This window comes from Podarcis raffonei, chromosome 2 (assembly GCF_027172205.1).
Source record: "Podarcis raffonei isolate rPodRaf1 chromosome 2, rPodRaf1.pri, whole genome shotgun sequence".
Lineage (NCBI taxonomy): Eukaryota > Metazoa > Chordata > Lepidosauria > Squamata > Lacertidae > Podarcis > Podarcis raffonei.
The window spans coordinates 122,660,813-122,688,714 of NC_070603.1; the positions used below are offsets into that span (position 1 = coordinate 122,660,813).

Below are 27,902 nucleotides of genomic sequence, written 5' to 3' on the forward strand. Positions count from 1 at the left end.
CCCTGCCTCCTCCTCCTCCATCAATCATTTTTCTTTATTGAGGAGGAGTGGGAGGGGTTCTTGCATTCCTAGAGAGGCCACAGGCTGTCAGCTGGGGTGGGGTGGGTGTCCTTTCTTCCCACCCTTCCTCTACTCTGCCCCCCACAACCATTTTTGGGGGGGAAAGCTGGAAAGGTGAGTGGAAAGGGGCTGGTGGGGGGAGTGAGGGAAGGGGTACCTCTGTTCTAGAGGGAGACTTCCCACCCCAAGGAAAAGGAGGAGGGGGTGTAGGGGTTGGGGGAAGAAGGGGGCTGGGCGCAGGGTTGCAGGTTCAATCCCCCACCCCCCTCCCAGCTCAACATCTCTTGCTAAACTGGGGTGGGGTCTTCTTTGAAGCTGGGTAAGGTTGCCCAGGACCTAGGGTTGCTACCTTTGTTCTGGCAAAATATGGGGGGGGGCATGTTTGGTTTTTGTGTTTTCATCTGGTGACTCCGAAGCAACCGAAATTGCAATCTAGCAGCCTAACAGGATGGGTCCCTCTGGAATTTGCCGCACACAAACTGGCATTGTAAGTCTGTGCTTGGCTACCCAGAGCTTAAATGCATGACCTGAAGAGGGTTGGGCTTGATGACCCTTGTTTGCCCCTTCCAAGTATACAGCTCCATGACCTTTCACTCACCCTACCAAACACAGGCATTTGGAGAGAGAGAGAGAGAGAGAGAGAGAAGACCTGAAATAGAGGACAAAACTGTATCATAAAAATACTACTAATAAGAAGAAGTTATTATTTATTCCCCAGCCACTTTGGGCGGCTTATCAATACAGGATGTAGCATTTTACACAGAAATACAAGACAATCCTGTATTTCACAGGACAGGTGGCAACCTGTCTTGGACCCCTGGAAGGGGGTGCTTTGCTAGACAGAGGAGTCATTAGAGGGATAGTTGGATACAGGGACGTAGGCCCAGATGCTCTGGATAGATTTATTACTTATTTATTGCATGCATTAATTAATTAATTAATAATAATAATAATAATAATTTTTTATTTATACTCTGCCCTCCCCGGCCGGAGCAGGGCTCAGAGTGGCTAACATCACATAAATAATACAATATACATAAAAGCAAGCAATCAGTCAATTAAAATGCATCCCAAAATTAATTCAAATAAATTAAAATTAAAACTTGACAAATGACAATCCTCAGGTTAAAATTGAAAGCAGTTAATACTCGCCAGGACCAACTGTTTCCACTGATATTATAAAGGCCTGCGAGCGGGCTGGGAAACCTCCTTCGTGCTTGTTCTTCTACAAAGAGAAAATGAGTCAGACTCAACCCTGACCAAAGGCCTGGCAGAACAGCTCCATCTTGCAGGCCCTGCGGAAGGATGTCAAATCTCGCAGGGCCCTGGTCTCTTGTGAGAGAGTGTTCCGCCAGGCTGGGGCCATGGCCGAAAAGACTCTGGTCGAGACCAATCTAATCTCCCTGGGACCCGGGAGATCCCTGGGATCTTCAGGATGTTGTTATTTGCAGAACGTAAGGTCCTCCGTGGGACATACCAGGAGAGGCAGTTCCATAGGTACGGGGGTCCTGGGCCGTATAGGGCTTTAAAGGTTAAAACCAGCACCTTAAACCTGACCCTGTATTCCACCCGGAGCCAGTGCAGCTGATATAGCACTGGATGAATGTGATCCTGGGGCGAAGACCCCATAAAGAGTCTCACTGCGGCATTCTGCACCCGCTGGAGTTTCTGGGTCAGTCTTGAGGGCAGCCCCATGTACAGTGAGTTACAATAATCAAGCCTGCAGGTGACCGTCACATGGATCACAGCGGCGAGGTCAGGGCGAGAGAGGTAAGGGACCAACTGCTTAGCTTTGTGGAGATGAAAGAAATGCCGCCTTTGGTATAGCTGTAGCCTGCACCTCCATAGAAAGGGAGACATCGAAGATTACACCCAAACTCTTGACAGAAGGCGCTGGCACTAGTTGCACCCCCGCAAGGGATGGGAGTTGGCCCCCCAACCACATATTGTCTCGACCCAGCAAAAGGACCTCTGTCTTTGAAGGATTTAACTTCAACCGGCTTCCACGTAGCCATCAGCCATGGCTTCCAGACATCTGAACAGTTACCACACACATACATATACACACACACACACACACACACACAGCCTTTTCCTTTTATTTTAATTTATTTACTTTATAGTGTATTCCTTTTATGAAGGCATTGTGTCACTATTGCCACACACAACACCATCATCATTTTATTTGTATCGTGCCTTTCCATAGTTGAAACTATACTCAAGGCAGCTTACAACATGACAAGATTTAAATAATTACCAACATAACAAAAGTCATAAACAATAAATAGAACACATCATAAAGTACACAACCAAATGGAAACAATTCCCACGTAAATCATAAGATCTAAAACTAAAGATACAACAGTAATATCAATAACAGCAACAGCTCTCTCAACCCCCCATAAACAATACTCCAGCCATAAACAATACTCTGTTCGACAGCTTCAGCTTTTGTAGCTGGAGTCAGTCCGCACTCTACTCCCATTTTCTCACTATTTTACCTATGTATTGCACTCTTCCTTATAAATGTATTTCAAAATTTGGGACAGCTGCATATTCCTGCATTGCAGGGGGTTGGACTAGATGGTCGTCAGGGTCTCTTCAAACTCTATGATTCAATGAATCTACGAAAACTGGGAAGGGTTGCCACTCAGGGTAGAGACCCCTTTTTTATACGCAGGAAGTCTGACAATGAAGGATGCAAAAAAAGAGGAAAGGAGTATGTTGTTATGAAAACATTAAGACCACCAGCCAAATTTTTTTTAATTTTGTACCTCTGTAAATACAAGTTGCTGGCAATCCTAGGTAGGGAGAGAGTTGCTTCCAAAGAGGAATGATCTAGCCAGGCCTAGGCCTGCTTCGGCTATTCTGGCTAAGCTTAGCCTCACGTTCTGATTTTGGGCATCTGGCTGGTCACTGTGAGAACAGAATGCTGTAGTAACACATAGCCCTTTGCCCTGATCCATCACCAGTGTGGTGTAGTGGTTAAGAGCGGTAGACTCGTAATCTGGTGAACTGGGTTTGATTCCCCGCTCCTCCACATGCAGCTGCTGGGTGACCTTGGTCACACTTCTCTAAAGTCTCTCAACCCCACTCACCTCACAGAGTGTTTGTTGTGGGGGAGGAAGGGAAAGGAGAATGTTAGCCGCTTTGAGACTCCTTAGGGTAGTGATAAAGTGGGATATCAAATCCAAACTCCTCCTCTGCTCCTCCTCCTCCTCCTCCTCCTCCTCCTCCTCCTTCTTATGTTACGCTGTCTTTCTCCAGGTTCCGCCATCCTCTGAGGAGATGGATGCATGCGAGGAAGTCATGCCAGAGAACTGTGGGAATGAGACCTCTCTGGGTAAGTATACCTGTGTCTTTATCTGATATTGCTGTAGAGGCAGTCGACTTGTACATTCTCCAGACGAATTCATTTTCAGGTTGAACAGGATGAGGAAAGAACCATATCTGTAGTAGTTGTGTTGCTTGTGGAACGCTTCTTGTGTGGGTTGAAATTGTCGTTGAAATTCTACTCAGTATTGATCCAGAGTAGATTCCAATGTGCAGTCATACCTCGGTTTACAGACGCTTCAGGTTGCGTTTTTTCAGGTTACAGATGCGCTGAAAGCCGGAAGTACCGGAATGGGTTACTTCCGTGTTTCGGCGGTCGCGCATGCGCAGAAGTGCTAAATCACGCTTTGCGCATGCACAGAAGCACTGGATTGCAACCCGCGCGTGCGCAGATGCGAATGCTGTGGGTTGCGAACGTGCATCCAGCACAGATCACGTTCGCAACCCCAGCGTCCACTGTATAGTTAGCAGAGTAAAATCTTAAACAAAAGTAGACCAGAGGCAATAATATTTCATCCAGCAGAGCTTTACTGCTACTGAAGGCAAATGAACATAATGGTCACAAATCTAATACATTCAGGATTGACCCTGTCCATAGGAAATCCAGTAGCAACAGACTTAACTTAAACTTACAATAACTGAGAGCCAGTGTGGTGTAGTGGTTAAGAGCGGTAGTCTCGTAATCTGGGGATCCGGGTTCGCGTCTCCGCTCCTCCACATGCAGCTGCTGGGTGACCTTGGGCCAGTCACACTTCTTTGAAGTTTCTCAGCCCCACTTACCTCACAGAGTGTTTGTTGTGGGGGAGGAAGGGAAAGGAGATTGTTAGCCGCTTTGAGACTCCTGAAGGGGAGTGAAAGGCGGGATATCAAATCCAAACTCTTCTTCTTCAACTTATAATACGTCTAAACCTCAACACGAAGCATACTATGTGCAGAACACCACACCAGACGGAAAAGAGATTGAACAAGAAAGTGTGAAACCGAGGCTCCTTCTGGCCTCTAATCATAGTCAGCATGGCCTTGACAGAAAGAGATAAGAGAACCAGTTTAAACCACCTGTACTCCGCTTCTCCGAAGGAATAACCTTCTGCTTGCTTCTTCCACACAGAGAAGCTTCCAGAACCCTCTTGAATTAAAACAAAAAAAAAAAAAATTCTTTCCAGTAGCACCTTAAAGACCAACTAAGTTAGTTCTTGGTATGAGCTTTCGTGTGCATGCACACTTCTTCAGATACTGAAGAAGATACAGATACAGATACTGTATCTGAAGAAGTGTGCATGCACACGAAAGCTCATACCAAGAACTAACTTAGTTGGTCTTTAAGGTGCTACTGGAAAGAATTTTTTGTTTTTTGTTTTGACTATGGCAGACCAACACGGCTACCTATCTGCCTCTTGAATTAGTTAGAATAGGAAAGATCTCAACACATCAGATCAATACTTTCTGTACCAAGAAATGCAAACTGACAGAAATGTCTGAGGGCACCCCACGGTGAGAGGTTGAGTACTAAGGAGGGGGTTCTGCAGCTCCACCCACCCTCAGGTGGGAGATAGTAAGCTTGGGTGACAGGCAGATTACTGTTGGGGACGGCACATCTGTGTGCTTGACAAGTGGCCATTCATTGCAATATATTATTTTACACGGTTCGGTCATTGAGCAGTTTCATTGTGCCCTGATGTTGTTGCAGTACTTTATTAGTAGAGCGGAAGCAGTTTGGTGACCGAGAGAGAGTAATTGGAACGATTGGCTGGATCCCTGTGAGAGATGTGAGAGTTAGAATGGAATGAGTGATACTGTATGATTTGCCAGATGTAAGATGGAATTTGGCTGTGATGTGCATGTGATCATTGGGTGCGTGTTGTGTATTGCGAGTCAGGATGTGCCTTTGGAAGAGAGAAGAGATCCCTGAATCTTAAAATGTTTTGAAATGCGCTGCAATGCTTTTGCTTGGGGGGGGGATTTTACCCTGTTATATTAGATTATAATATAATAATACATTTTGGAGTTATTTAGTAGTAGTAGTAGTAGTTATTATTATTAATTGAATTTATATACTGTTCTATACCTGGGGGTCTCAGGGTGGTTCACAGAATAAAATCAATATATAAAACCACATACAGTGGTACCTCGGGTTACATATGCTTCTGGTTACATACGCTTCAGGTTACAGACTCCGCTAACCCAGAACTAGTACCTTGGGTTAAGAACTTTGCTTCAGGATGAGAACAGAAATCCTGCTCCGGCGGCGCAGCAGCAGCAGTAGGCCCCATTACCTAAAGTGGTGCTTCAGGTTAAGAACAGTTTCAGGTTAAGAACGGACCTCCAGAACGAATTAAGTACTTAACCTGAGGTACCACTGTAATACATAATAAAAATGAAAGCAATGACCTAATGCCCCCCCCCACAAAAAACCCCACATTTTAAAAGGGTATAGGATGTAAAGCAGATCAACCAAAGGCCTGGTTAAAACGGAACGTTCTTGCCTGGCGCCTAAAGGTGTATAATGAAGGTGCCAGGCGAACTTCCATGGGGAGAGCATTCCACAGACGGGGAGCCACTGCAGAGAAGGCCCTGCTCTCGTGTTGCCACCCTCCGGACCTCTCAAGGAGGAGGCACACAAAGAAGGGCCTCAGAAGATGATCTCAGGGTCCGAGTAGCTTCATATGAAAAGAGGTGGTCCTTGAGGTATTGAGGTCCTGAGATTGTGTTTGTTGTTTTGTAAACCACACAGACTTTCTTAGTTTTATGCGACACACACACACACACACACACACACACACACACGCACACACGTATATGAAATAAATACCGAACGAACAGCCAACTGATTCCTGTTTCTCTTCTTATCTTGATTCCCTCTTTATTCTAGCAGGTGATGGACAGGAGAACTGTAGAGAACCACATCAGGTGCCACCAGAAGCAGCTGTTCATGAATTGGGGGACAAGACCTTCAATCCTCAAGATGAATCAAGGAGGCAGGAAGAAAACCATACAGAGAACTGGAGAGAGAAATCCATTGTGTGTCATGCTGATGACCTTCATGAAACCCCAGTACAATATAATCACCACAAGGAAAAAAAGAGGTATGAGTGCCCTTTTTGTGGGAAAGCTTTCATTTCTAAGTCTCTCCTTGCTGTCCACTGCAGAACGCACACCGGAGAGAAACCGTATAAATGTTCAGAGTGTGGAAAGGGCTTCCGCCAGAGCAGAAACCTTACTTCCCATCAACGGATCCATACAGGGGAGAAGCCATTTAAATGCTTGGAATGTGGAAAGAGCTTTAGTTGGAATTCAAACCTTACTTCACACCAGCGGATCCACACAGGGGAGAAGCCGTACAAGTGCTTGGAATGTGGAAAGAACTTCTGTGATAGCACACTCCTTACAAGACATCAGATAATCCACACAGGGGAGAAGCCATTTACATGCTTGGAATGTGGGAAGAGCTTCCGCCAGAGCAGGAACCTTACTTTACATCAGAGAATACACACAGGGGAGAGGCCATACAAGTGCTTGGATTGTGGGAAGAACTTCCATCGGAGAACACACCTTACTTCCCACCAACGAATCCATACAGGAGAGAAGCCATTTAAATGCTTGGAATGTGGAATGAGCTTCAGCTGGAATTCAAATTTTACTTCACATTACAGGATTCACACAGGAGAGAAACCACATAAGTGTGTGGAGTGTGGGAAGAGCTTCTGTACCACCACACAACTTGCATCACATCATAAGACTCACACAGGAGAGAAACCTTTTAAGTGTTCAGAGTGTGGAAAGAGCTTCTCAGATAGCACTCTCCTTACTAGACATCAGATAATCCATACAGGGGAGAAACCATTTAAATGCTTGGAATGTGGAAAGTGCTACAGTCAGAGGTCAAGTCTTACTTCACATCGGAGAATACACAAAGATGCCATAAGGCAGAAGCCATACAAATGTTTGGAGTGTGGGAAGTGCTTCAGTAACAGCACACAGCTCATTTTACATCAGAGAAGCCACACCGGAGAGAAACCTTACAAATGCTTGGAGTGTGGAAAGAGCTTCAGTGATGGCACACTTCTTAACAGGCACCAAATAATTCACAAAGAGGAGAAACCGTATAAATGCTCAGACTGTGGAAAGAGCTTCCGTCAGAGCCGAAACCTCACTTTACATCAGAGAATCCACACAGGGGAGAAACCATATAAGTGTTTGGATTGTGGGAAGAGCTTTCACCAGAGAACACACCTTACTTCCCACCAGCGAATCCACACGGGAGCAAAACCATTTAAATGTTTGGAATGCGGAAAGAGCTTCAGTTGGAATTCAAGTCTTACCTCTCATCACAGAATCCATACAGGAGAGAAACCGTACAAGTGCTCAGAGTGCGAGAAAAGCTTCTGTACCACCTCACAACTTGCATCGCATCGGAAAACCCACACAGGAGAAAAACATTACAAGTGTTTGGAGTGTGGAAAGAGCTTTTGTGACAGCACACTCCTTACGAGACATCAGATAACCCACACAGGTGAGAAGCCATTTAAATGCTCAGAATGTGGAAAGAGTTACAGCCAGGTTTCAAGTCTCTCATCTCACCGGAAAGTCCACAGAGATGCCACAATGCAGAAACCATACAAATGCTTGGAGTGTGGAAAGAGTTTCAGCAACAGCACACAACTTATTTTACATCAGAGAATCCACACGGAAGAGAAGCCTTAGGAATGGTTTGTAGTAACACACCAGAGGATTTGCATGCAAGAGAAACCTTCTAAATGCAGGGAGTGTGGAAATTGCTCCAGAAGTAGTTGTGAGCTTATCAAAAGATTCACACTGCCTAGAAACAATAAGCATGTTTGGAATAGTGAGTTTCTAGTGCAATAACTCAGATACATTCGTACCTTGGTTTTCAAACAACTTAGTTCTCGAATGTTTTGGCTCCCAAACGCCGCAAACCTGGAAGTGACTGTTCCGGTTTGCGAACTATTTTTGAAAATGGAACATCCGATGGGGCTTCTGGTGCTTCCGATTGGCTGCAGGAGCTTCCAGCAGCCAATCAGAAGCTGCGCTTTGGTTTCTGAACGCTTTGGAAGTTGAAGGGACTTCCGGAACGGATTCTGTTTGACTTCCAAGGTGCGACTTCAAAAAATTCAGACAGGTGCTAGGTAATAATTTCTGGGAGCGCAAGGTTTTTGTAACTACTATCTGAAATGGAAGGAAATTGGAGAGAAGGAAGCGAACATGGCTGGTCTTTCGGCAAAGTTGATGGGGAGGCCCCCTCTCCTAAATCCCGACGTAATGGCTGCAGTTGGTGTTTCAGCAGAGAAGACTTGCAGTACCATCTCCCTCCCTCTCCTGTAGCCTGATGGTGCTTTTTCCTGTCTGGCAACCCCCTCCCCATTAAAGAAGGTGTGAATAAGACCCCTCCCCTTAGATTTTCATTTTCTTTTGCTGAGTAACAGTGTGCTTCCATGTTTTTTTTTGTAGATCCCTTTTATCCCCTCCAAAGGTGCTATTCTCGCCGGCCCTACCATTGACAGGCAGGCCATGGGTTATTTTTGGGTGGACAGCAAATAGTCAGGTGTTTTTGGTTGGGGTGGGCAACCCTATTCTGCCTGAAGGTTGCCCTCCTTGTGAGGGCCACATGCCAGTTGGAGATGGTAAAAAGGGACCCCAGACCATTAGGTCCAGTCGGGGCCGACTCTGGGGTTCTGGCGTTCATCTCGCTTTATTGGCTGAGGGAGCCGGCGTACAGCTTCTGGGTCATGTGGCCAGCATGAGTAAGCCGCTTCTGGCGAACCAGAGCAGCACACGGAAACGCCCTTTACCTTCCCGCCAGAGCGGTACCTATTTATCTACTTGCACTTTGACGTGCTTTCGAACTGCTAGGTTGGCAGGAGCCGGGACCGAGCAACGGGAGCTCACCCCGTCGTGGGGATTTGAACCGCCGACCTTCTGATCGGCAAGTCCTAGACTCTGTGGTTTAACCCACAGCGCCACCTGCGTCCCTAGTTGGAGGTGGAGTCAGAAGCAAATGTGGGCAGAACAATTAATATAGATGTTAGCTTCTGGATGACCCTCCAGGGCTGGGTGATAACTGGTTTTCAACACCGTGATATATCACCAGCTAAACATTGCTATATACTGATATATCACAATGTCTGAAATAAGGATGGAGATGTGTAGAGGTATTGGCTGGTTTCCTGGTTTTATCCACATTGTGATTTTTGCATAGCAAACACACACACACACCTTCTCAGTAGTGGCACCCGCCCTGTGGAACGCCCTCCCATCAAATGTCAAGGAAATAATCAACTATCTGACTTTTAGAAGACATCTGAAGGCAGCCCAGTTTAGGGAAGTTTTTAATGTTTTATCTCTTTATGATTATGATTATGATTAATATTCTGTTGGGAGCTGCCCAGGGTGGCTGGGGAAACCCAGCCAAATGGGTGGGATATAAATAAATCATCATCATCATCATCACCTCACACACTTTATGATTTGCAATATAGTGCCATATCAAAAATCATGAAACTGATATCATAACATGGACTTCAAACCAGTTTTGGACGATCTATCGCCCAGCCCTAACACACTTAATGATTCACATTACAGTGGATGCTCGGGTTGCAAACGTGATCTGTGTGGGAAGCACGTTCGCAACCCGCAGCACCGCATCTGTGCACGTGCGGGTTGCGATTCGGCACTTCTGCGTATGTGCAAAGCGCGATTTAGCACTTCTGCACATGTGCAAGCGCCAAAACCCGGAAGTAAACCATTCTGGTACTTCCGGGTTTGGCATGGTGCGCAACCCGAAATTGTGTAACCTGAAGCATCTGTAACCAGAGGTATGACTGTATATTGCCAGCTCAAAAATCATGAAACCGGTATCGTTATATGGACATCAATCCGGTTTTGGATTTTATATATAGCCCAGCCCTAGTGACCTCTGATCCATGCTTTTCTGAAGGCTGCAATACTGGCGGTCAAGAAGCAGGAGGTGCAAATAAAGAGGGATACTCAGTAGTGTGAACTGGAATAGTGACTGCCATGGAGTACTGGTTTACATGGTTGCCACAATGGACTAAATCATGCTTAAATGGCCAGTCATAGACATGCTGACTTGGTACTTTGGGCTCTCAAATTTAAGTGGCGCCCTGTCCAACGCTAAAATTCAGTGTCTCCACCTCTTGCGATGCATTCTACATCATTGTCGTAGTGTTGGCGCCCAGTGCGGCTGAACAAGTTGCACTTCCATAAAACCACCTCTGCACTAAGCCACACTGGGGCATTTACTTACAGGAAAGTGAGTATGCAATTGCAGCCAAGCTAGGTGTGTGTTTGGGACCCATAGAGGTATTAAGAGGATTTATAGATTTATGCTGTAATTGTCTTCGTGTTTGCATTGTAATCTGTGTTGACCAGTGTTTGCTTAAATAAAACTGAATTCATTGCCTCCAAGTACTGGCAAGATCCTCTGCTGTCCTTTTATTGCATTCAGATCTGACAAAAATCAAGTCACAAATATCACAAGGGACGAGGATGGCACCCGTCATCACAGACAAGAGTCTTAATGGCTGTCTTGCTCTCTGCCTTCCAGGAATCTTTCCTCAAACCATAACCTACAAAACTGGAAGTAGACTGAAGCAGGGCAGGAACACGTGATCTGAGACTTGGGAGTGTGCCCTGAAAGATGATTATTGGCTGTGAGAGTATGTGATTGCTTTTAGTTTTACATAATTTTTCCGTTTTAATTGTAGTGTTTTAGCACTGAAGTGTTTGCCTCCTGGGCTCCTTTGGGAGGGAAGTTAGAAAGGTAATCCTATTACATGTTTTTATATGTGCTGGAGGCTGCCCAGAGTGGCTGGGGCAACTCATTCAGATGGGCGGGGGTACAAATAAGAAATTATTATTACAGTTGTACCTTGGAAGCCGAACGCCTTGCAAGTCGAACGTTTTGGCTCCCGAACGAACGGTTCCGGTTTTTTAATGTTTTTTTTGGAAGCCCAATGGCCGATGTGGATTCCAATTGGCTGCAGGAGCTTCCAATTGGAAGCCACACTTTGGTTTCCAAACGTTTTGGAAGTGGAAAGGACTTCCGGAACAGATTCCGTTCGACTTCCAAGGTACAACTGTATTATTATTACTATTATTATTATTATTACAGTGGTACCTCTGGTTGCGAACTGGATCCGTTCCGGAGCCCTGTTCGCAACATGAGCTGCTTCTGCGCATGCGCGTGATGTCATTTTGAGCGTCTGTGCATGCGCGAGCTGCGAAACCCGGAAGTAACCCTTTCTGGTACTTCCAGGTCACCGCGGGACACAACCTGAAAACGCTCAACCTGAAGCAAATGCAACACAAGGTATGACTGTATTATTATTCCTCTTCATCCCTGCAAGGATGAAGACAGCAGCTCAGGATGGGATCATTCATAATATGCAACCTGGGGATTTGCGCACATGCACATGCACGTGTGCACACACACACAAACAGAGAGTGGAACTGTTGGAATGATGTGTATTTTATTAGCACAGGCATTTTGAAACAAGGTGATTGGAAGCAGCAACAGAAAACACAGAAAGGTATCGGCACCTTACACAGATAACAATTCCAAACATAAATGCTCACTCTATGCACAGCTACTAACCTCCCCAACAGTCTCCAGCCCAGAACTCCAAACATGAATGAGAAGACAATTTACACTCTCAAGACCTAGTAAATACAGGGGGAACTATGCCTCATTGCTAGGGAATCTATTTGTGCTCATCAAGTGCTCTACTATCAGTGCTCATGAGTGGGCGGTCCAGGGGCCACAGCAGACAGGACAGCATCCATCTTTTTTTCAATCCGTTGCAGCGCCTCCAACATCTCGTCCTTCCATTTTCCTGTCTCGTTCTTTAACGCCTCTGTCTCGTTCTTCAGCTTCTCAATTTCTCCGCCTGTTTTTATTATTATAAAAAACGAGAATAGAAAGACATTTTATTGCTAAAGGCTATCAAGGTGGGAGGTATTGCAATGAGGAACTATGTTGTGAGGAATGCAGTCAGTTCTCCCCTTGCGGGACTTAGGAGAGATCTGTCCCACCCAAGTTAGAACTCAGTGGCGCATGGGAGTTTAAGGCTGCATACATGCGCCACAGCTTTAAACGTAAGGTATGCACACAGATTTAATTCCAGGCCTTGGAGAGTCTGCCGCAGTAATGTAGGACGCTAGGAAAAACAGGAAATACACTAATATTGATTGAATTTTGAAATAGATTTCCTTACGTGCTGCAGATCAGCCTGATGGTATATCCGTAGCATACTTTCTGAACCCAATTTGTTTCAACAAACTTTTCCCGCTGGATGAAAAGTTCTTTCTGCCTTAAATACACATTTTGCATTGTTTTGAAACCACTCTCTGCTAAAAAAACAAAAACAAAAAACCACTCTCTGCTGGGGGTAGGGATTGCTCTGTTTATTTTTTTTTCTTCCCTTAGCGGTTATAATGCTGCAAATCAGCATTGAGATGTGCCATTGTTTTATTTTATTTATAGACTGCTACCTCCAAAAGATATCAAAGAAGTTTACGGAAAAAATACATAAAACTATAATCTAAAAAAGTGTGTTAAAAGGACATCAATTAACCGTTCCTGCAGGTGCTTAAAAGTTGGAAAAGAAGGTGCCTGGTGGATCTCTGTTGGCAGAATTTTGCACAATACAGTACTGGACTAATTACACTAAATAATAACAATAACAATTTATTTATACCCCGCCTATTTGGCTGGGTTGCCCCAGCCGCTTTGGGCATCTCCCAACAGAATATTAAAAACATGACAAAACATTAAAAACTTCCCTAAACAGGGCTGCCTTCAGATATCTTCTAAAAGTCGGATAGTTGTTTATTCCCTTGACATCTGATGGGAGGGCATTCCACAGGGCGGGCACCACTACCGAGAAGGCCCTCTGCCTGGTTCCCTGTAACTTCGCTTCTCGCAGTGAGGGAACCACCAGAAGGCCCTCAGAGCTGGACCTCAGTGTCCGGGCTGGACGATGGGGGTGGAGACACTCCTTCAGAAAACTATTTCTGAAAACTATTTCTAGTTGTTACTTGGTACACAAGAACATAGTAAGAGCCTACTGGATCAGGCCAATGGCCCGTCTAGTCCGGCATCCTGTTCTCACAGCGGCTGACCAAATGTCTGAATGGGAAATTGGCCAGCAGGACTTGAGCACAAGAACATCTCTCTCCTCCTGTGGTTTCAATCAACTGCCATTCAGAAGCATGGCTGCCTCGAGCCATGAGTGGTAGCCATCAATGGCCCTCTATGAATTTGTCTAATCCTCTCTTAAAGCGATCTGGGTTGTTGGCCATCATGCCTCCTGAGAATAGTTTAACTGTGTGAAAAAGGACTTCGCTTTATCTGTCCTGAATCTCCCAATACACTCAAACCTTGGCTCCCAAACGGCTCCGTTTTTGAACGTTTTGGCTCCCAAATGCCGAAAAGGTGGAAGTAAACACTTCAGTTTTCAAATGTTTTTTCAAAAGCCAAACGTCCAACATAGCTTCTGCTTGAACACAGGTATCTCTTGCAACCAATCGGAAGCCGTGCCTCGGTTTTCGAATGTTTCGGAAGCCGAATGGGCTTCCGGAACGGATTACGTTCAACAACCAAGGTTTGACTGGATTCGTCTTCCTTGTATGTCTGCGAGTTCTAGTGTCATGAGCAACAACTCGGGGAACGACTGACAATGCTCTGCAGATGATCTCAACGACTGAGCTGGGACAAAAGGGTTCAGGTGATTCACAAATTAAGAATCTGTATGGTAAAGGTAAAGGACCCCTGGACGGTTAAGTCCAGTCAAAGGCGACTATGGGGTATGGCTCTCTTCTCGCTTTCAGGCCGAGGGAGCCGGTGTTTGTCCACACACAACACTGTCAAACCAATAGTTACGTAAATTCTACTAACAAATATACCCACTACATAACTGGCTGTGTTTAACTATATGAATTCTTTATACATCATATAAACATAACTCTTTTCACATTATCTAATTGAATAGAAGCAATTAAGGACCAACATTTAGAACAGGAAATACAAATAGATCAGTTCTTATATACGTAATGTCCAAATAGAAGCTTTTGTGTTCCACATACGTACAAATGAATCAGTTTTTTTTAACGTAATGTCCAAATAAAAGCTTTTTGTGTTCCATGTATGTCTTAGTGAATTCACTTCGTGAATACAAGTGTCAAACGTAACAACTTTAAGGAACAGTACTTGCAAAAGATGAACTTTTCTTTGTAATATTCCACATCTGCCTTTGCAAAGTATGATTGTATGCATATGCAGGTATCAGACGAAGGATATGAAAGATCTTAACACATGCCTTTGCAAAATATAGTTGTTGTATGCCGCTGTCAGACGAAAGAACTTAAACGTGACAAGGATTCCTGGAATTATACAGTGGTAAAGGTAAAGGTAAAGGTACCCCTGCCCGTACGGGCCAGTCTTTACAGACTCTAGGGTTGTGCGCCCATCTCACTCAAGAGGCCGGGGGCCAGTGCTGTCCGGAGACATTTCCGGGTCATGTGGCCAGCGTGACGAAGCTGCTCTGGCGAGCCAGAGCCGCACACGGAAACGCCGTTTACCTTCCCACCAGTAAGCGGTCCCTATTTATCTACTTGCACCCGGGGGTGCTTTCGAACTGCTAGGTTGGCAGGCGCTGGGACTGAGCAGCGGGAGCGCACCCCGCCACGGGGATTCGAACCGCCGACCTTTCGATCGGCAAGCCCTAGGCGCTGAGGCTTTTACCCACAGCGCCACCCGCGTGGTACCTCGGGTTAATAACTTAATTCGTTCTGGAGGTCTGTTCTTAACCTGAAACTGTTCTTAACCTGAAGCACCACTTTAGCTAATCGGGCCTCCCACTGCCGCCGCGCCTCCAGAGCACAATTTCTGTTCTCATCCTGAAGCAAAAGTTCTTAACTATTTCTGGGTTAGCGGAGTCTGTAACCTGAAGCATCTGTAACCCGAGGTACCACTGTATGCTGTATCTGCCATGTCACTTGTTCCATGTCTCTGATACACAAAATATGAGTATGCTCGGCTGACAAAGCCCTGGCAGGGCGAAACAAGGCATTATTCTGGGAATCCCTGTCACATTTAAGTTCTTTCGTTTGTACATATGTGGAACACAAAAGCTTCTATTGCCTTCGGCAAGCCCAAATGCCTCAGTGGTTTAGACCACAGCGCCACCCGCAACGGTTTGAATGGAAAAATACTTAGTTCAGTAACTTGACTTACTCATTGAGGAACAGGTGGGGCATTGTTGGCTGATATACCACTGCTTCACATGCCTCTCTGTGGCAGGTGCTGATCTGCTACTTGCAGTTGTCGTGAGAAGACCACCACTGCTACGAGCTGCTTCCGGAAGGGCTTGAGGAGGGCACCCCATAACAGATTCATCTGCATCTTCCACCTCCTCCTTTATCTCTTTGAACTCAATTTGCTCTTCTGGAAGGGAAGGGGCTTGCTGGTGGCGGAAGGGAGGAGAAGGAGGAGTTCCTTGAGGTTCCTCTTCAGAAGACGGGGTCATAGGCTCGTCCTGCTCCCATCCTTCGTTCTCTTCTCTGCATCTGGTCACCCTCCTTGCAACTTCAACTACAGAAACAAATGGAGGTGGTGTTAATTAAAAACTACATCTAATCCAGAATGTGGCAGCTAGACTGGGAGCGGCTGCAGAGACCATATAACACCGGTCTTGAAAGAGCTACACTGGCTCCCAGCACGTTTCCGAGCACGATTCAAAGTGTTGGTGCTGACCTCTAATGCCCTAAACGGCCTCGGTCCAGTATACCTGAAGGAGCGTCTCCACCCCCATCATTCTGCCCGGACACTGAGGTCCAGCGCCGAGGGCCTTCTGGAGGTTCCCTCCCTGTGAGAAGCCAAGTTACAGGGAACCAGGCAGAGGGCCTTCTTGGTGTTGGCACCCGTCCTGTGGAATGCCCTCCCATCAGATGTCAAAAGATAAACAACTACCAGACTTTTAGAAGACATCTGAAGGCAGCCCTGTTTAGGGAAGCTTTTAATGTTTAATAGGTTATTGTAGTGTTCTGTTGGAAGCCGCCCAGAGTGGCTGGGGAAACCCAGCCAGATGGGCGGGGTATAAATAATAAATTATTATTATTATAAAAATAGTATCTAAGACACAGTGCATAAAAATGTAGAAAGAGCTTGCTGGACCACGCCAATGGCCCATCTAGTCTAGCTTCCTGGTCTCACAGTGGCGAACCAGATGCTTGTGGGAAGCTTGCAAGCAGGATTCGAACCCAAAAGCCCTTTACTCTCCTGCAGTTCCCAGAAACTAGGATTCAGAAGCATTGCTTCAACTGTGGAGGCAGAGCACAGCCATTATGACTAGTAGCCATTTATAACCCTCTCCATGAATTTGGCTAATCTGCCTTTAAAGCCATCTAGCGTTGGTGGCCATCCCTGCCTCTTGTGGCTGTGAGTTCCATAGTTTAACTATGTACTGCACAACAGACTTTCTTTTATCTGTCCTGAACGTTCCAATGTTCTGCTTCTTTGAACGTGCACTACTTCAGTCATGATATACACATTATTATAATCTTTATATTATTTATAATTCATATGACGTGTAAGCTTCACCAATGTTTTGTTCTGTGAACAGCAGGAGAAAATCTAATTTTATTGGAAAATAGAACAGCATGGGGCAGTTACAGATTTTCTTTTGTAAAAGTAAAGGTAAAGGGACCCCTGACCATTAGGTCCAGTCGTGGCTGACTCTGGGGTTGCGGCGCTCATCTCTCTTTACTGGCCGAGGGAGCCGGCGTGCAGCTTCCGGGTCATGTGGCCAGCATGACTGAGCCGCTTCTGGCGAACCAGAGCAGCGCACGGAAACGCCGTTTACCTTCCCGCCGGAGTGGTACCTATTTATCTACTTGCACTTTGATGTGCTTTCGAACTGCTAGGTTGGCAGGAGCAGGGACCGAGCAACGGGAGCTCACCCCGTCGCGGGGATTCGAACCGCCGACCTTCTGATCGGCAAGTCCTAGGCTCTGTGGTTTAACCCACAGAGCAAAAACAAACAATTTTTTATTGGCTTTTAAACAAATACAATAACCATTAAACACATATCCAGCAGTATATCTAATGGTGCTTGTTTTATCCATTGTCTCTAGACTTGCACTTGCAGATTCAGCATTCAGGCATGTTACTTATTGTAACCTCTCCACTGAGAATACTGAGCGGTTGGTAGCAGGAGGTCTTGATTTTGGTCATTAACATGGTTAAAGAAAGGGGTCCACATTTATTCGAAGGTGTCTCTATTTGTTTTGCCTTTAACTGCTTGCACCACTGTTCTTATAATAAAACCTTTATGGATTTTAGAAAACAGAAATAAACAAAAGAACACAAAATATTGGAAAAGCAAAAGCTGTTAAAATGACAAAAGATCAGTATTTTTTCCTCCCTCTTTCCTAACACTACAACTTGTGGGCATTTATGATGCATACTCTTCTGATGTCCTTAAGTTACAAAATACCTAGTCTTACAGGATGCTTTCCTTTAAAAAATGCACACATAAAAACTCCTCACTACAATCTTATCAGTCAAGGGGCCGCTTTCTGACCACTGTCCAGATCAAAGCTGGAATATTTTGTATGAAAATGCAACCTATGAAACATTTTAAATATATAGAAACATTTTCTGTTCTTTTTGTGTTTGTATTTGTATGAATTTAAGTGTTAATATGTTATTGCATTTATGTAGAAGAAATGTATAATGCTTTATATCTCTTTGTCCCTTTTCTTCTCTTTCCTTCTTCTGATTTTGTACTTAATGTTGTTATGTATATATGTTTTTAATTAAACCAATAAAGATTATTTAAATAAATAAATAAATAAATAAATGGCTCAGCTCCCGAATACCTAAAGGAGCAACTCCGCCAGTATCGACCACCTTGGGCCCTACGACCGGCAGGGGAGGCCCGGTTGGCGGTGCCCCTTCCAGCTGCTGCCTGTCGGCTGCTGGCTTGTGGCAGGGCCTTATCGGCAGTGGCTCCCCATTTGTGGAACTGCTCTCGTTGTCGGTCTCTGACGCATCCACCACTGAAACGGAGAGAGAAACCGACGTGAGTGGCAGAAGGGGAAGGGGAAGGGACTGTCCAATCAGTATAGAGCAGGGGTGGCTAACCTCAAAGCTTTCTAGACAAAGTGTTTTGGGGAGAGGGGGAGAGACTGTGTCCCCCTGTGGTGAGTACCTCATGTTGAGTGCCAGCACAATTTCCCCCACCCCAGACAAAAGCACTACATGGAAAGCCACCAGGTTGCCGAAGGCGGGTCTATTTTGAAGAGCCAATTAATAAAAAGTGCCTTGCAGCAGCCTTCCCCAGCTTTATGCACTCAGCCCAGCAAAGTCAAGATACTGGAATGAAGCCTCCATCTTGCAGCCCATAATTTAGGCAGCTGCTGTGGTGCAAGCAAGTGAATGCCTGGGGTTGCCCTACTCTTCCCTCAGTCTGAGGCAGCAGTGGCTATAGGGAGTAGGGTGGTGAGGGGCAGGGAAGTAGTATTTTTGGCAGGTCCTACTTATCATTAATAATAATAATAATAATAATAATAATAATAATAATAATAATAATAATAATAATAATACTTTATACCCCACAAGGTAAAAAGCAGAGACATCACCTTGCCAACAAAAGTCCGTATAGTTAAAGCTATGGTTTTCCCAGTGGTGATGTATGGAAGTGAGAGCTGGACCATAAAGAAGGCTGATCGCCGAAGAATTGATGCTTTTGAATTATGGTGCTGGAGGAGACTCTTGAGAGTCCCATGGACTGCAAGAAGATCAAACCTCTCCATTCTGAAGGAAATGAGCCCTGAGTGCTCACTGGAAGGACAGATCGTGAAGCTGAGGCTCCAATACTTTGGCCACCTCATGAGAAGAGAAGACTCCCTGGAAAAGACCCTGATGTTGGGAAAGAGGAGAAGGGGACGACAGAGGACGAGGTGGTTGGACAGTGTTCTCGAAGCTACCAGCATGAGTTTGACCAAACTGCGGGAGGCAGTGGAAGACAGAAGTGCCTGGCGTGCTCTGGTCCATGGGGTCACGAAGAGTCGGACACAACTGAACGACTAAACAACTTGTCATAAAAAGGGTGAGGAGACCTGCCCCCCGCTAATTTGCACCACAGGGCTGGGACCTGCCTGCCTCTCCTTATAGAAAGCAATCCAAAAAGCTGAGGCCATCACTGAGAAAGCCCTTTTATAACCACAACCAACTGCATCTCCAAAGCCATTTTTTAACTGGTACTTCCCATGGCTTGTGATCAGAGAGGAGGACTCATATAGGAGCTGAACTTGAATCTTGCACCTCTGAACTCAGAACCTGATCAACAGGATGCTACCAGGAATTCCAAAAGTGCAAAATCTATTGTTATTTATTTATATCCTACCTTTCCCCCCGATGTGATTCAAAGCAGCTTGATGGGACTCAATCTTGTTGGCACAGGATCTTGCCTTAATTTTAAAATTATTAACACCTTACATTGTTTTTTTTTTACCAGTTTAATATAATTATTTTATATTTCTCATTTAAAAAATTTGCATTGTTTTTAATTCTTTATTTAATAGTATACTTAACATACTATATTGTGCTTTATATGGTCTGTTTTCTTCCTACGTTTTCTACTGGTTATTACACACACACAAACAAACAAACAAACAAACAAACAAACACACAACACACACAGAGACACACACAGGGGGATCTAAAGTTTGTATCAAACTTTATATCATTTATCACTGGATTTTAAGCTTTGTCATCTACATCCTGCTGGACAGCAGTTTAGTTCAAAGCTCTGCTTTACTTAATTATTTTATTTTTTTTAAAAAAGATACTGGAGCGATAAATCTGAAAAAATCAAAAGACCCTGCAAATCAGAAGGTTTCTTTTAAAACATACCGGGCTTTCTGTGTTCCCCGAAAGGTGGTTTCCCAGCTGCAATCCAAATCGAAGTCACTTCCTTGTAGAAGGAAGGAGGGTCCTTGACTCTGACCTGTCCGCAGGCCGCCTCAATGCCCTGACTGAAAAAGTCAATCTTCAGGCGCTTCCATTTGTCGCGGAGCTGGCAGCTGGATCTGGAGAATCCCAGAGAGAGCATTTCATCCTGCAGGGCTTTCCAGTGCTTCTTGTCCACAGCCGTGCTGCTGCTCATAAAGGCCTTGATGCCGGGGCTACGGGCGATTATAGAGAGCATCTTTTGGGTTTCGTCTCCGGTCCATCTAGGACGACAACATGCAAGAGTCAAAGAAGTGTATTGGCACCATAAAATAAATCAAGATGACTTCTCTCTCTCTCTCTCTCTCTCTCTCTCTCTCTAGCAAAACTAGTTGGTTTGGGGAGTTCGGCTGGTTAACGTAAGAACATAAGAAGAGCCTGTTGGATCAGGCCAATGGCCCACCTAGCTCAGCATTTTGGTTTCCCGGTGGTCATCCAAATATCTTTGGGAATCCCACAGGTAGCATTTGAGCACAAGAACACTCTTGTCTCAAGTGGTTTCCAGAAACTGTGATTCAGAGGCAGAGTTGAGACACCCTGCCTAGAAGCCATTAAGAGCCCTCTCCTTCGTGAATTTGTCTAATCCTCTTCTGTTCCACAGTTTATGTGCTGTGTGAAGAGTACTTTATCTACCCTGCGTCTTCCAACATAATGCTTTTGCTTTCCCCTCAGAAACCAACACAGTATATGCTATATAAATGGTAATTGTAACTTCTTCTTCTTCGCATTATTATTATCAACAACTTTTAGAGGACATCTGAAGTCAGCCCTTTATCAGGAACGTTTGACATTTTATTATTATTATTTTGCCGGCCAGACGGACGGGGTTGTTGTTGTTGTTAACCTATATCCCTCCTCACTAAATAGGGCTGGGAGAGACCCTACTTCAAATAATACTAATACAATGGTACCTCGGGTTAAGTACTTAATTCGTTCCGGAGGTCCGTACTTAACCTGAAACTGTTCTTAACCTGAAGCACCACTTTAGCTAATGGGGCCTCCTGCTGCCACCGCGCTGCCGGAGCACGATTTCTGTTCTCATCCTGAAGCAAAGTTTTTAACCTGAAGCACTATTTCTGGGTTAGCGGAGTCTGTAACCTGAAGCGTATGTAACCCAAGGTACCACTGTACTACTAATACTAATACACCCACCCTGTGGAATGCCCTCCCATCAGATGTCAAGGAAATAAACAACTACTTAACTTTTAGAAGACATCTGAAGGCAGCCCTGTTTAGGGAAGTTTTTAATGTTTGATGTTTCATCGTGTTTTTAATATTCTGTTGGGAGCCGCCCAGAGTGGCTGGGGAAACCCATAATGTATGATGATGATTGTTATTAATATGTGTTGTTTATATCCTGCCCATTTGGCTGGGTTGCCCCAGCCACAAAAAACACAATAAAACACCAAACATTAAAAAAACCTCCCTGTACAGGGTTGCCTTCAGATGCCTTCTAAAAGTTGTGTAGTCCTTTATCTCCTTGACATCTGATGGGAGGGTGTCCCACATGGGGTGGCGCCCACTCTCAAACTTTGGAGAGCTACAGCCAGTCAGTGTTGAGCAGGGATGGCTAACCTATTTCCCTCCTGTAGTGATCAAATGGGATTACTATGCGGAATTATAAAATATGCATCAAGTCACTGTGTCCACGATGAATGCATTGTGTTGACTGGGTTTGATGCATTGACAATAATTTCTGATTAAATCCCACAAGCTTCTACATTTATGCCATTTTTCTCTACTGTCCATTTCTCTCTGCTTGACAAGTCACATACACAGCCCACTGGCCAGTTACTTCGCCAGGCATGCATCCTGGGCCATAAAGATAGTGGGCAGTTTCTTTGATGTAGCCTTTCTGATTTTGTTCTTTCTGATCTTAGGGCCAGGAAATAGATTTTTACATGAAGGTGATAATGATCTCTATCTTCCTTGCCATCCTTCTTATCATGTATATTGTTTGTTTATGACCTCCGGGGTTGCTGAATGCCCTCCTTTGTAGTTCTGTTTTATTTACCCCAGAAGTATGCATGCTTAATTAGTTTTTGTAGTTTAACTTTGTCCCTACGTGGGTTTTTTTGAAATGCTCAGAGGAAATCTGATTGGTTCTTACGAACACTGTGTAAAAAGTTCTTTTGTGAATAAAATGACCTGGGCCAAGGGGTGGACAGAGATTATTATATGCACCCCTCCCAGAGTCTTGCGGGTCAAGCCTCTGTGTGTATTCTTATGAATCAGAGTCCAATCCTTCCTTTGCTTTGGGATCGCCTCACCTCCCACTGAGGTCTGACTCCAGTTCCCCTCAGTCTCACCTGCCATGGCCAATAAGTTCCATAATACTTGGAGTTGCAGTCCAACAACTGGAGGGCCACATATCTGGCCCCCCTCCGGTGTGCGCAGTACCAAGATCAACCAACGGTTATGAGAGCGACCTGTGTTCTTGTTTAAAACCAGGCATTTGTTCATCCCAAGACTTGCATAGCGTAGGGTATGAATGGGGTGTGTGTTTGTGAGAGTGCTGGGCTAATATTGATGTTCCTTTATTGTGAAATTACCTTTGAGATACTTCTGCAAAGCAGTTCCTAAATGGAATCACAGTGGAGGGTCATGCAGACGATAGGATCCCACATGCAGAAACACAGGAGGATTTGTGCATGCAAAGGGGGACATTCAGGTTGTTTTAGTCTTGGGTGTATTTATTAAATATGGAGGGAATTTTTTTGCCTATGCTTCCTCGATTATTATAAACAACACTCGAGCACATCCTAAACCCAAAATTTCTGTAAGAGCCTTTCGGAAACAGATTCCTTGCGTGTCCCTATAAGAAAGTGGGTTGCCTTGACCTGAAGCTCTTTCCACACTCCAGACACATTTTCCCCTCCCCGTAGCTGGGTTTCCGTATGGATATCAACCAGTTGTACTTGCAAATCACCTTTTCCAGCAGGCAGGACACTCTTCCCCTTCCTCCGCGTTTTGCGGTGTTTGGTCTTGCGAGCGGCCTGAGATTCCGGAGAAGTTGCCACACACATGAGCAGAACTCTTGTTGCTTCTGTTTCCGTCTTGCTTCTTCGTTTCATCTTGATCCCAGTCGTCCTCTTCCGTGTGTGGACAGCTAGCGCAGTCCTCGTACACCGGATGGGCTTGGCATTCATTGTCCGTCTCCCAAACATCCCCTCCTGAAAGAGAGAGGAGGCAAACGTGTCTGCTGCGATTATCTATTTATCTACCGCTTCCCACAGGGCACATCAAAGCAACGTCGCAATATAAACATTGGTTTAACAAATTCAGATGGACATTAAAGGGCTATTTAAGGAAATGTTATAGTTTGACTCGTGAGCAGGATTTGAAACATGAGCAACAGAAGGAACTGGAGAACACCGTTTTGATGTATTGGTGCAAGACAGAGGTTGTCAACCTTTTTGAGTCCATGGCTCCCTTGGCTAACTTCCTCCTTTCTGCGGCACCCCTGTGGGGCTCAGAAACCCAGTTATGTCCCCCCCTTGCCGGCAGCCCATCACCCCTTTTCAAACACCCTCCCTTGTGTATTGCTCCCTCAGCCACCCGCGCTGAGACCCCACAGCTAATTCTCCCCTGGCCTCCTCGCTGGCCCAAGTAGGACCAATTCAGCCAGCTAGCCCTGGGGATTATCTAATTGATTTTTGATTTTTATTGTTATTCATGTTTTTATACTGTATTTTATGCTGCTTTTATAATTCAGTGTTTTAAGGTGTTTTAAATTTGTTGTTAGCCGCCCTGAGCCCAGTTTTTGAACCGGGAAGGGCAGGGTATAAATAAAATATTATTATTATTATTATTATTATTATTATTATTATTATTATTATTATATTATTTTTATAAAATATTTATTAAAGTTTTACAAAACATATATCACATATAACAAAACGGAAACATCAACAACGAACAAAAAATACACACTTAACAAAAAAAGAAAAAAAGAAAGAAGAAAGAAAAATTCCACTTTTTAAATTTCAAAAATCCATATCCCTCTTTCCTGACCTCCTCACATCCCCCTTTTTTGTATTCCTCTTTATTCCGTCCAATTCAGCAAATTCTAACCCTTTTTCCAAACTCGTTTAAAATTATATATTTCCAGTTATTATGTCTCTAATTTCCCATACTCTGAACCTTTACACCACCTTATATACTTTGACATAATATTATTCTAGTCATACTCCCTCCTTATTAAGATTCCTCTTTTCAGAACTCTTTTAACCATGTCCCAAATGCCGTGTTGCCTTCACCTCCCACATCATTTTAACACTCAAACATTTTACAATATTTTTGTAGATAGTTCTTAAACTTTTCCCAATCCTCTTCCATTAATTCTTCCCCCTGGTCACGGATTCTGCCAGTCATTTCTGCCATCTCCATGTAGTCAATCTATTATTATTATTATTATTATTATTATTATTATTATTATTATTATTCTCCCCTCTCCTTGGGAGTCCTCTGGGCAGCTGCTGCCACCACTCCTGGTCTCTGGGCTGCCCCCCTGCTCCAAAGAGAGGTGTCTCCTCATGTCACCCCCCCAGCGGCCTGAGAGGAAGGTGCCTCCAGCCTTAGTAGCCCAACGAAGACTGGCCAAAGGTGAGTATGAAGCCAGCACCTTACTCACCTTGGGAGGCAGCAGTAGCAGCAGCAGTGGGCACCGCCAGGCCTGCGTGGTGGAAAGGCTCCCCTTTGGAACTGGGGACTCAGCTCCCAGGCAGGCATTGCACACAGCAAGCACAAGAAAGGCTAGCACAGCCCTTGCCTGCCTGGCCCCACACCTGTCTGTCCATCCCCAACAGCAAGGGCTGGCTGGGAGCTGAGTGCCCTTGTCCACTTGCTTGCTTCCTCCGAGGCTGCCTCAGCTCATGGCACCTCGCACCCCCTGGCCAGCCCCAGAGGCACCATTCGCCTGGGGAGGTTGTAGGCAGGGCTGCTGCCACAAACAGCTGTGCAAGCCTTTGGGAGGCAGAGATGTAGGGAGGGCATCAGAGGAGGGAAAGAAAGAAAGAAAGAAAGAAAGAAAGAAAGAAAGAAAGAAAGAGAGAGGCGGGTGTTACTCAAGGCACCCCTGGCCATCCTTCAAGGCACCCCAAGGTGCCAGGGCACACTGGTTGAAAAGAAATAGAAGGTACTTTGCAGCAGAAGGGGGGGGATTAAAACACCATGGAAAATGGGGCAGGAAGTTGGGAAAATACAAATCTTCTATGTATGGAAGTACATAGGTTAAACCATTGAAAATTCAATAAAAATTTACAACAGCAGCAGCAGCAACAACATCATACCAGTTTGTTATTCCACGAAAGACCAAAAAAGAGAGTAGGAAACGTAAGAACACGGTCAGGGAAGAAACAATGCTGTCCAGGGTTGTAAAGACTGTGGAGAGAATAACTGGGTTCACTCTCCCCACCTTGGATGAAATCTATGCTTCCAGGTGCCCTAAGAAAGCTGCAGAGATAGCGCAGGATAGTGCGCACCCCGGAAATGATCTCTTTCAGCTTTGTCCTTCTGGAAGAAGGTATAGGGTTATAAAGACTAGGACTAGCCGCCTGGGAAACAGTTTCTATCCAAATGCGGTTTTGGTTTTAAATGCAGTGTAAGGTGGTCTCTATGGGAGTATATTGTATTTAATTATGGGGTATGAGAGTTTTTAGGGGGTTAACCAGGCTGGGATAGCAGGCTTGTTGGTTTTTGAATGTCTGATGTAGATTTTTTCAATTTCGTTGTTCTGTATGGGACAATGACAATAAAGATTATTGTATCATATCGTATCGTAACGGAACAGTGGGAATTCCAGAATAATTGCAGACTACCGCTTCTACTGACGTGCTTGATGCTTTTATTCTTGTTACCACAGCACTGTCTTTTTAGACTGCATTCCGCCGGATGGCATTTTACACAAAAGCGCAGCCTGCAAACATTTAAGCAAAACGCATAAATAAGGATGGCTTGGGAATGGTGTACCTAAAGGAGCGACTCCGCCGGTATCAACCACCTCGGGTCCCATGTTCCGCAGGGGAAGCCTGGTGGCTGTTGCCTCTTTGGGCTGCTGCTTAGCGGTTGCTGGCCTTTCGCAGGGCCTTATTGGGGGTAGCTCCCCATTTGTGGAATTGCTTTCGTTGTCCGTCTCGCACACATCCACCACTGAAATTGAGAGAGAAACCGAAATGAGTGGAACCATGATTGGAGGTCTTAAGGCTTTCTGAATACTGGTTTCTGGAAACCGGGGAAAGTGCTCTTTTTGAGCTAAAGCTTCCCCATACCTGGTTTAGATAGATCTTCGCATGGAGCAGGTGATGGTCTTTCTACATCTCCTTTGCTATCTGGCTTTCCTCAATGTTGCTATAGAAATCGGACAGCGAGAAATGTTCAAACATACATAGCTTACAGGCCTTCAAAGTGTTGTTGTTGTTTGGTCGTTTAGTCATGTCCGACTCTTCGTGACCCCATGGACCAGAGCACGCCAGGCACTTCTGTCTTCCACTGCCTCCCGCAGTTTGGTCAAACTCATGCTGGTAGCTTCAAGAACACTGTCCAACCATCTCACCCTCTGTCGTCCCCTTCTCCTTGTGCCCTCCATCTTTCCCAACATCAGGGTCTTTTCCAGGGAGTCTTCTCTTCTCATGAGGTGGCCAAAATATTGGAGCCTCAGCTTCAGGATCTGTCCTTCCAGTGAGCACTCAGGGCTGATTTCCTGCAGAAATGGATCGGTTTGATCTTCTTGCAGTTCATGGGACTCTCAAGAGTCTCCTCCAGCACCATTATTCAAAAGCATCAATTCTTTGGCGATCAGCCTTCTTTATGGTCCAGCTCTCACTTCCATACATCACTACTGGGAAAACCATAGCTTTAACTATACGGACCTTTGTTGGCAAGGTGATGTCTCTACTTTTTAAGATGCTGTCTAGGTTTGTCATTGCTTTACTCCCAAGAAGCAGGCGTCTTTTAATTTCGTGGCTGCTGTCACCATCTGCAGTGATCATGGAGCCCAAGAAAGTAAAATCTCTCACTGCCTCCATTTCTTCCCCTTCAAAGTAGACCCCCTTTGATAAAATGCACCGTTGACAATGTTCGTAGAACTGTTGGAAACTTCTGGAGAAGTCTTCTTTTTGTACTGCTTTCAGTTCCCTCATCACAGCAGCTTGGGCGTGTGAAATGTTGGAAAATCTGTGCCCTTTCGGTGCAGATTTCAGTTTTGGAAAAAGAAAGAAATCTGGTGGGGTCAGATCGGGAGAATATGGAGGGTGGGACAACTCAGTAACCTCAGTAATGATTTCACACAGAAAATGCAATTCTTCCGCCATCATTCGAATGGACAAACGCCAATCCCACATCAATAACTCACAAACTCTGTTGACATTTGCTGCCACTCTGCTTGTCAACGGTCTGCCAGACTGAGGGTCATCCTTCACAGAAAGGCTTAAACCACTCATATGCTGTCTTTTGAGTTACA

General features: G+C 45.1%; 2 protein-coding genes across 8 annotated transcripts in view; one reads left to right on the plus strand and one right to left on the minus strand.

The window, feature by feature from the left end:
- LOC128409360 (zinc finger protein 665-like) lies at nucleotides 1-10,846 on the plus strand. Of its 7 annotated transcripts, none has more exons than XM_053379755.1 (4): nucleotides 1-174; nucleotides 3,328-3,403; nucleotides 6,263-6,444; nucleotides 6,540-10,846. In XM_053379755.1, the coding sequence occupies exons 2-4, from the start codon at nucleotides 3,353-3,355 to the stop codon at nucleotides 8,092-8,094; spliced, it is 1,788 nt and encodes a 595-aa protein (XP_053235730.1). In that variant the 5' UTR covers nucleotides 1-174; nucleotides 3,328-3,352; the 3' UTR covers nucleotides 8,095-10,846. The 7 variants fall into 7 exon arrangements, with proteins under 7 accessions (XP_053235730.1, XP_053235732.1, XP_053235731.1 ...); XM_053379757.1 differs by having other exon boundaries at nucleotides 6,263-6,411; XM_053379756.1 differs by having other exon boundaries at nucleotides 6,266-6,444.
- Nucleotides 10,847-11,883: 1,037 nt separating this feature from the next.
- The window catches only part of LOC128409323 (uncharacterized), a 41,290-nt gene continuing 25,271 nt past the window's right edge, over nucleotides 11,884-27,902 (minus strand). The window contains exons 12-17 of the mRNA XM_053379669.1: nucleotides 26,414-26,593; nucleotides 23,373-23,616; nucleotides 20,348-20,667; nucleotides 18,310-18,489; nucleotides 15,665-16,021; nucleotides 11,884-12,317 (exon numbers count right to left, since the gene is read on the minus strand). Coding sequence (XP_053235644.1) covers nucleotides 12,160-12,317; nucleotides 15,665-16,021; nucleotides 18,310-18,489; nucleotides 20,348-20,667; nucleotides 23,373-23,616; nucleotides 26,414-26,593 — 1,439 coding nt within the window. The 3' untranslated portion in view covers nucleotides 11,884-12,159. The remainder of the gene's footprint in view (nucleotides 12,318-15,664; nucleotides 16,022-18,309; nucleotides 18,490-20,347; nucleotides 20,668-23,372; nucleotides 23,617-26,413; nucleotides 26,594-27,902) is intronic.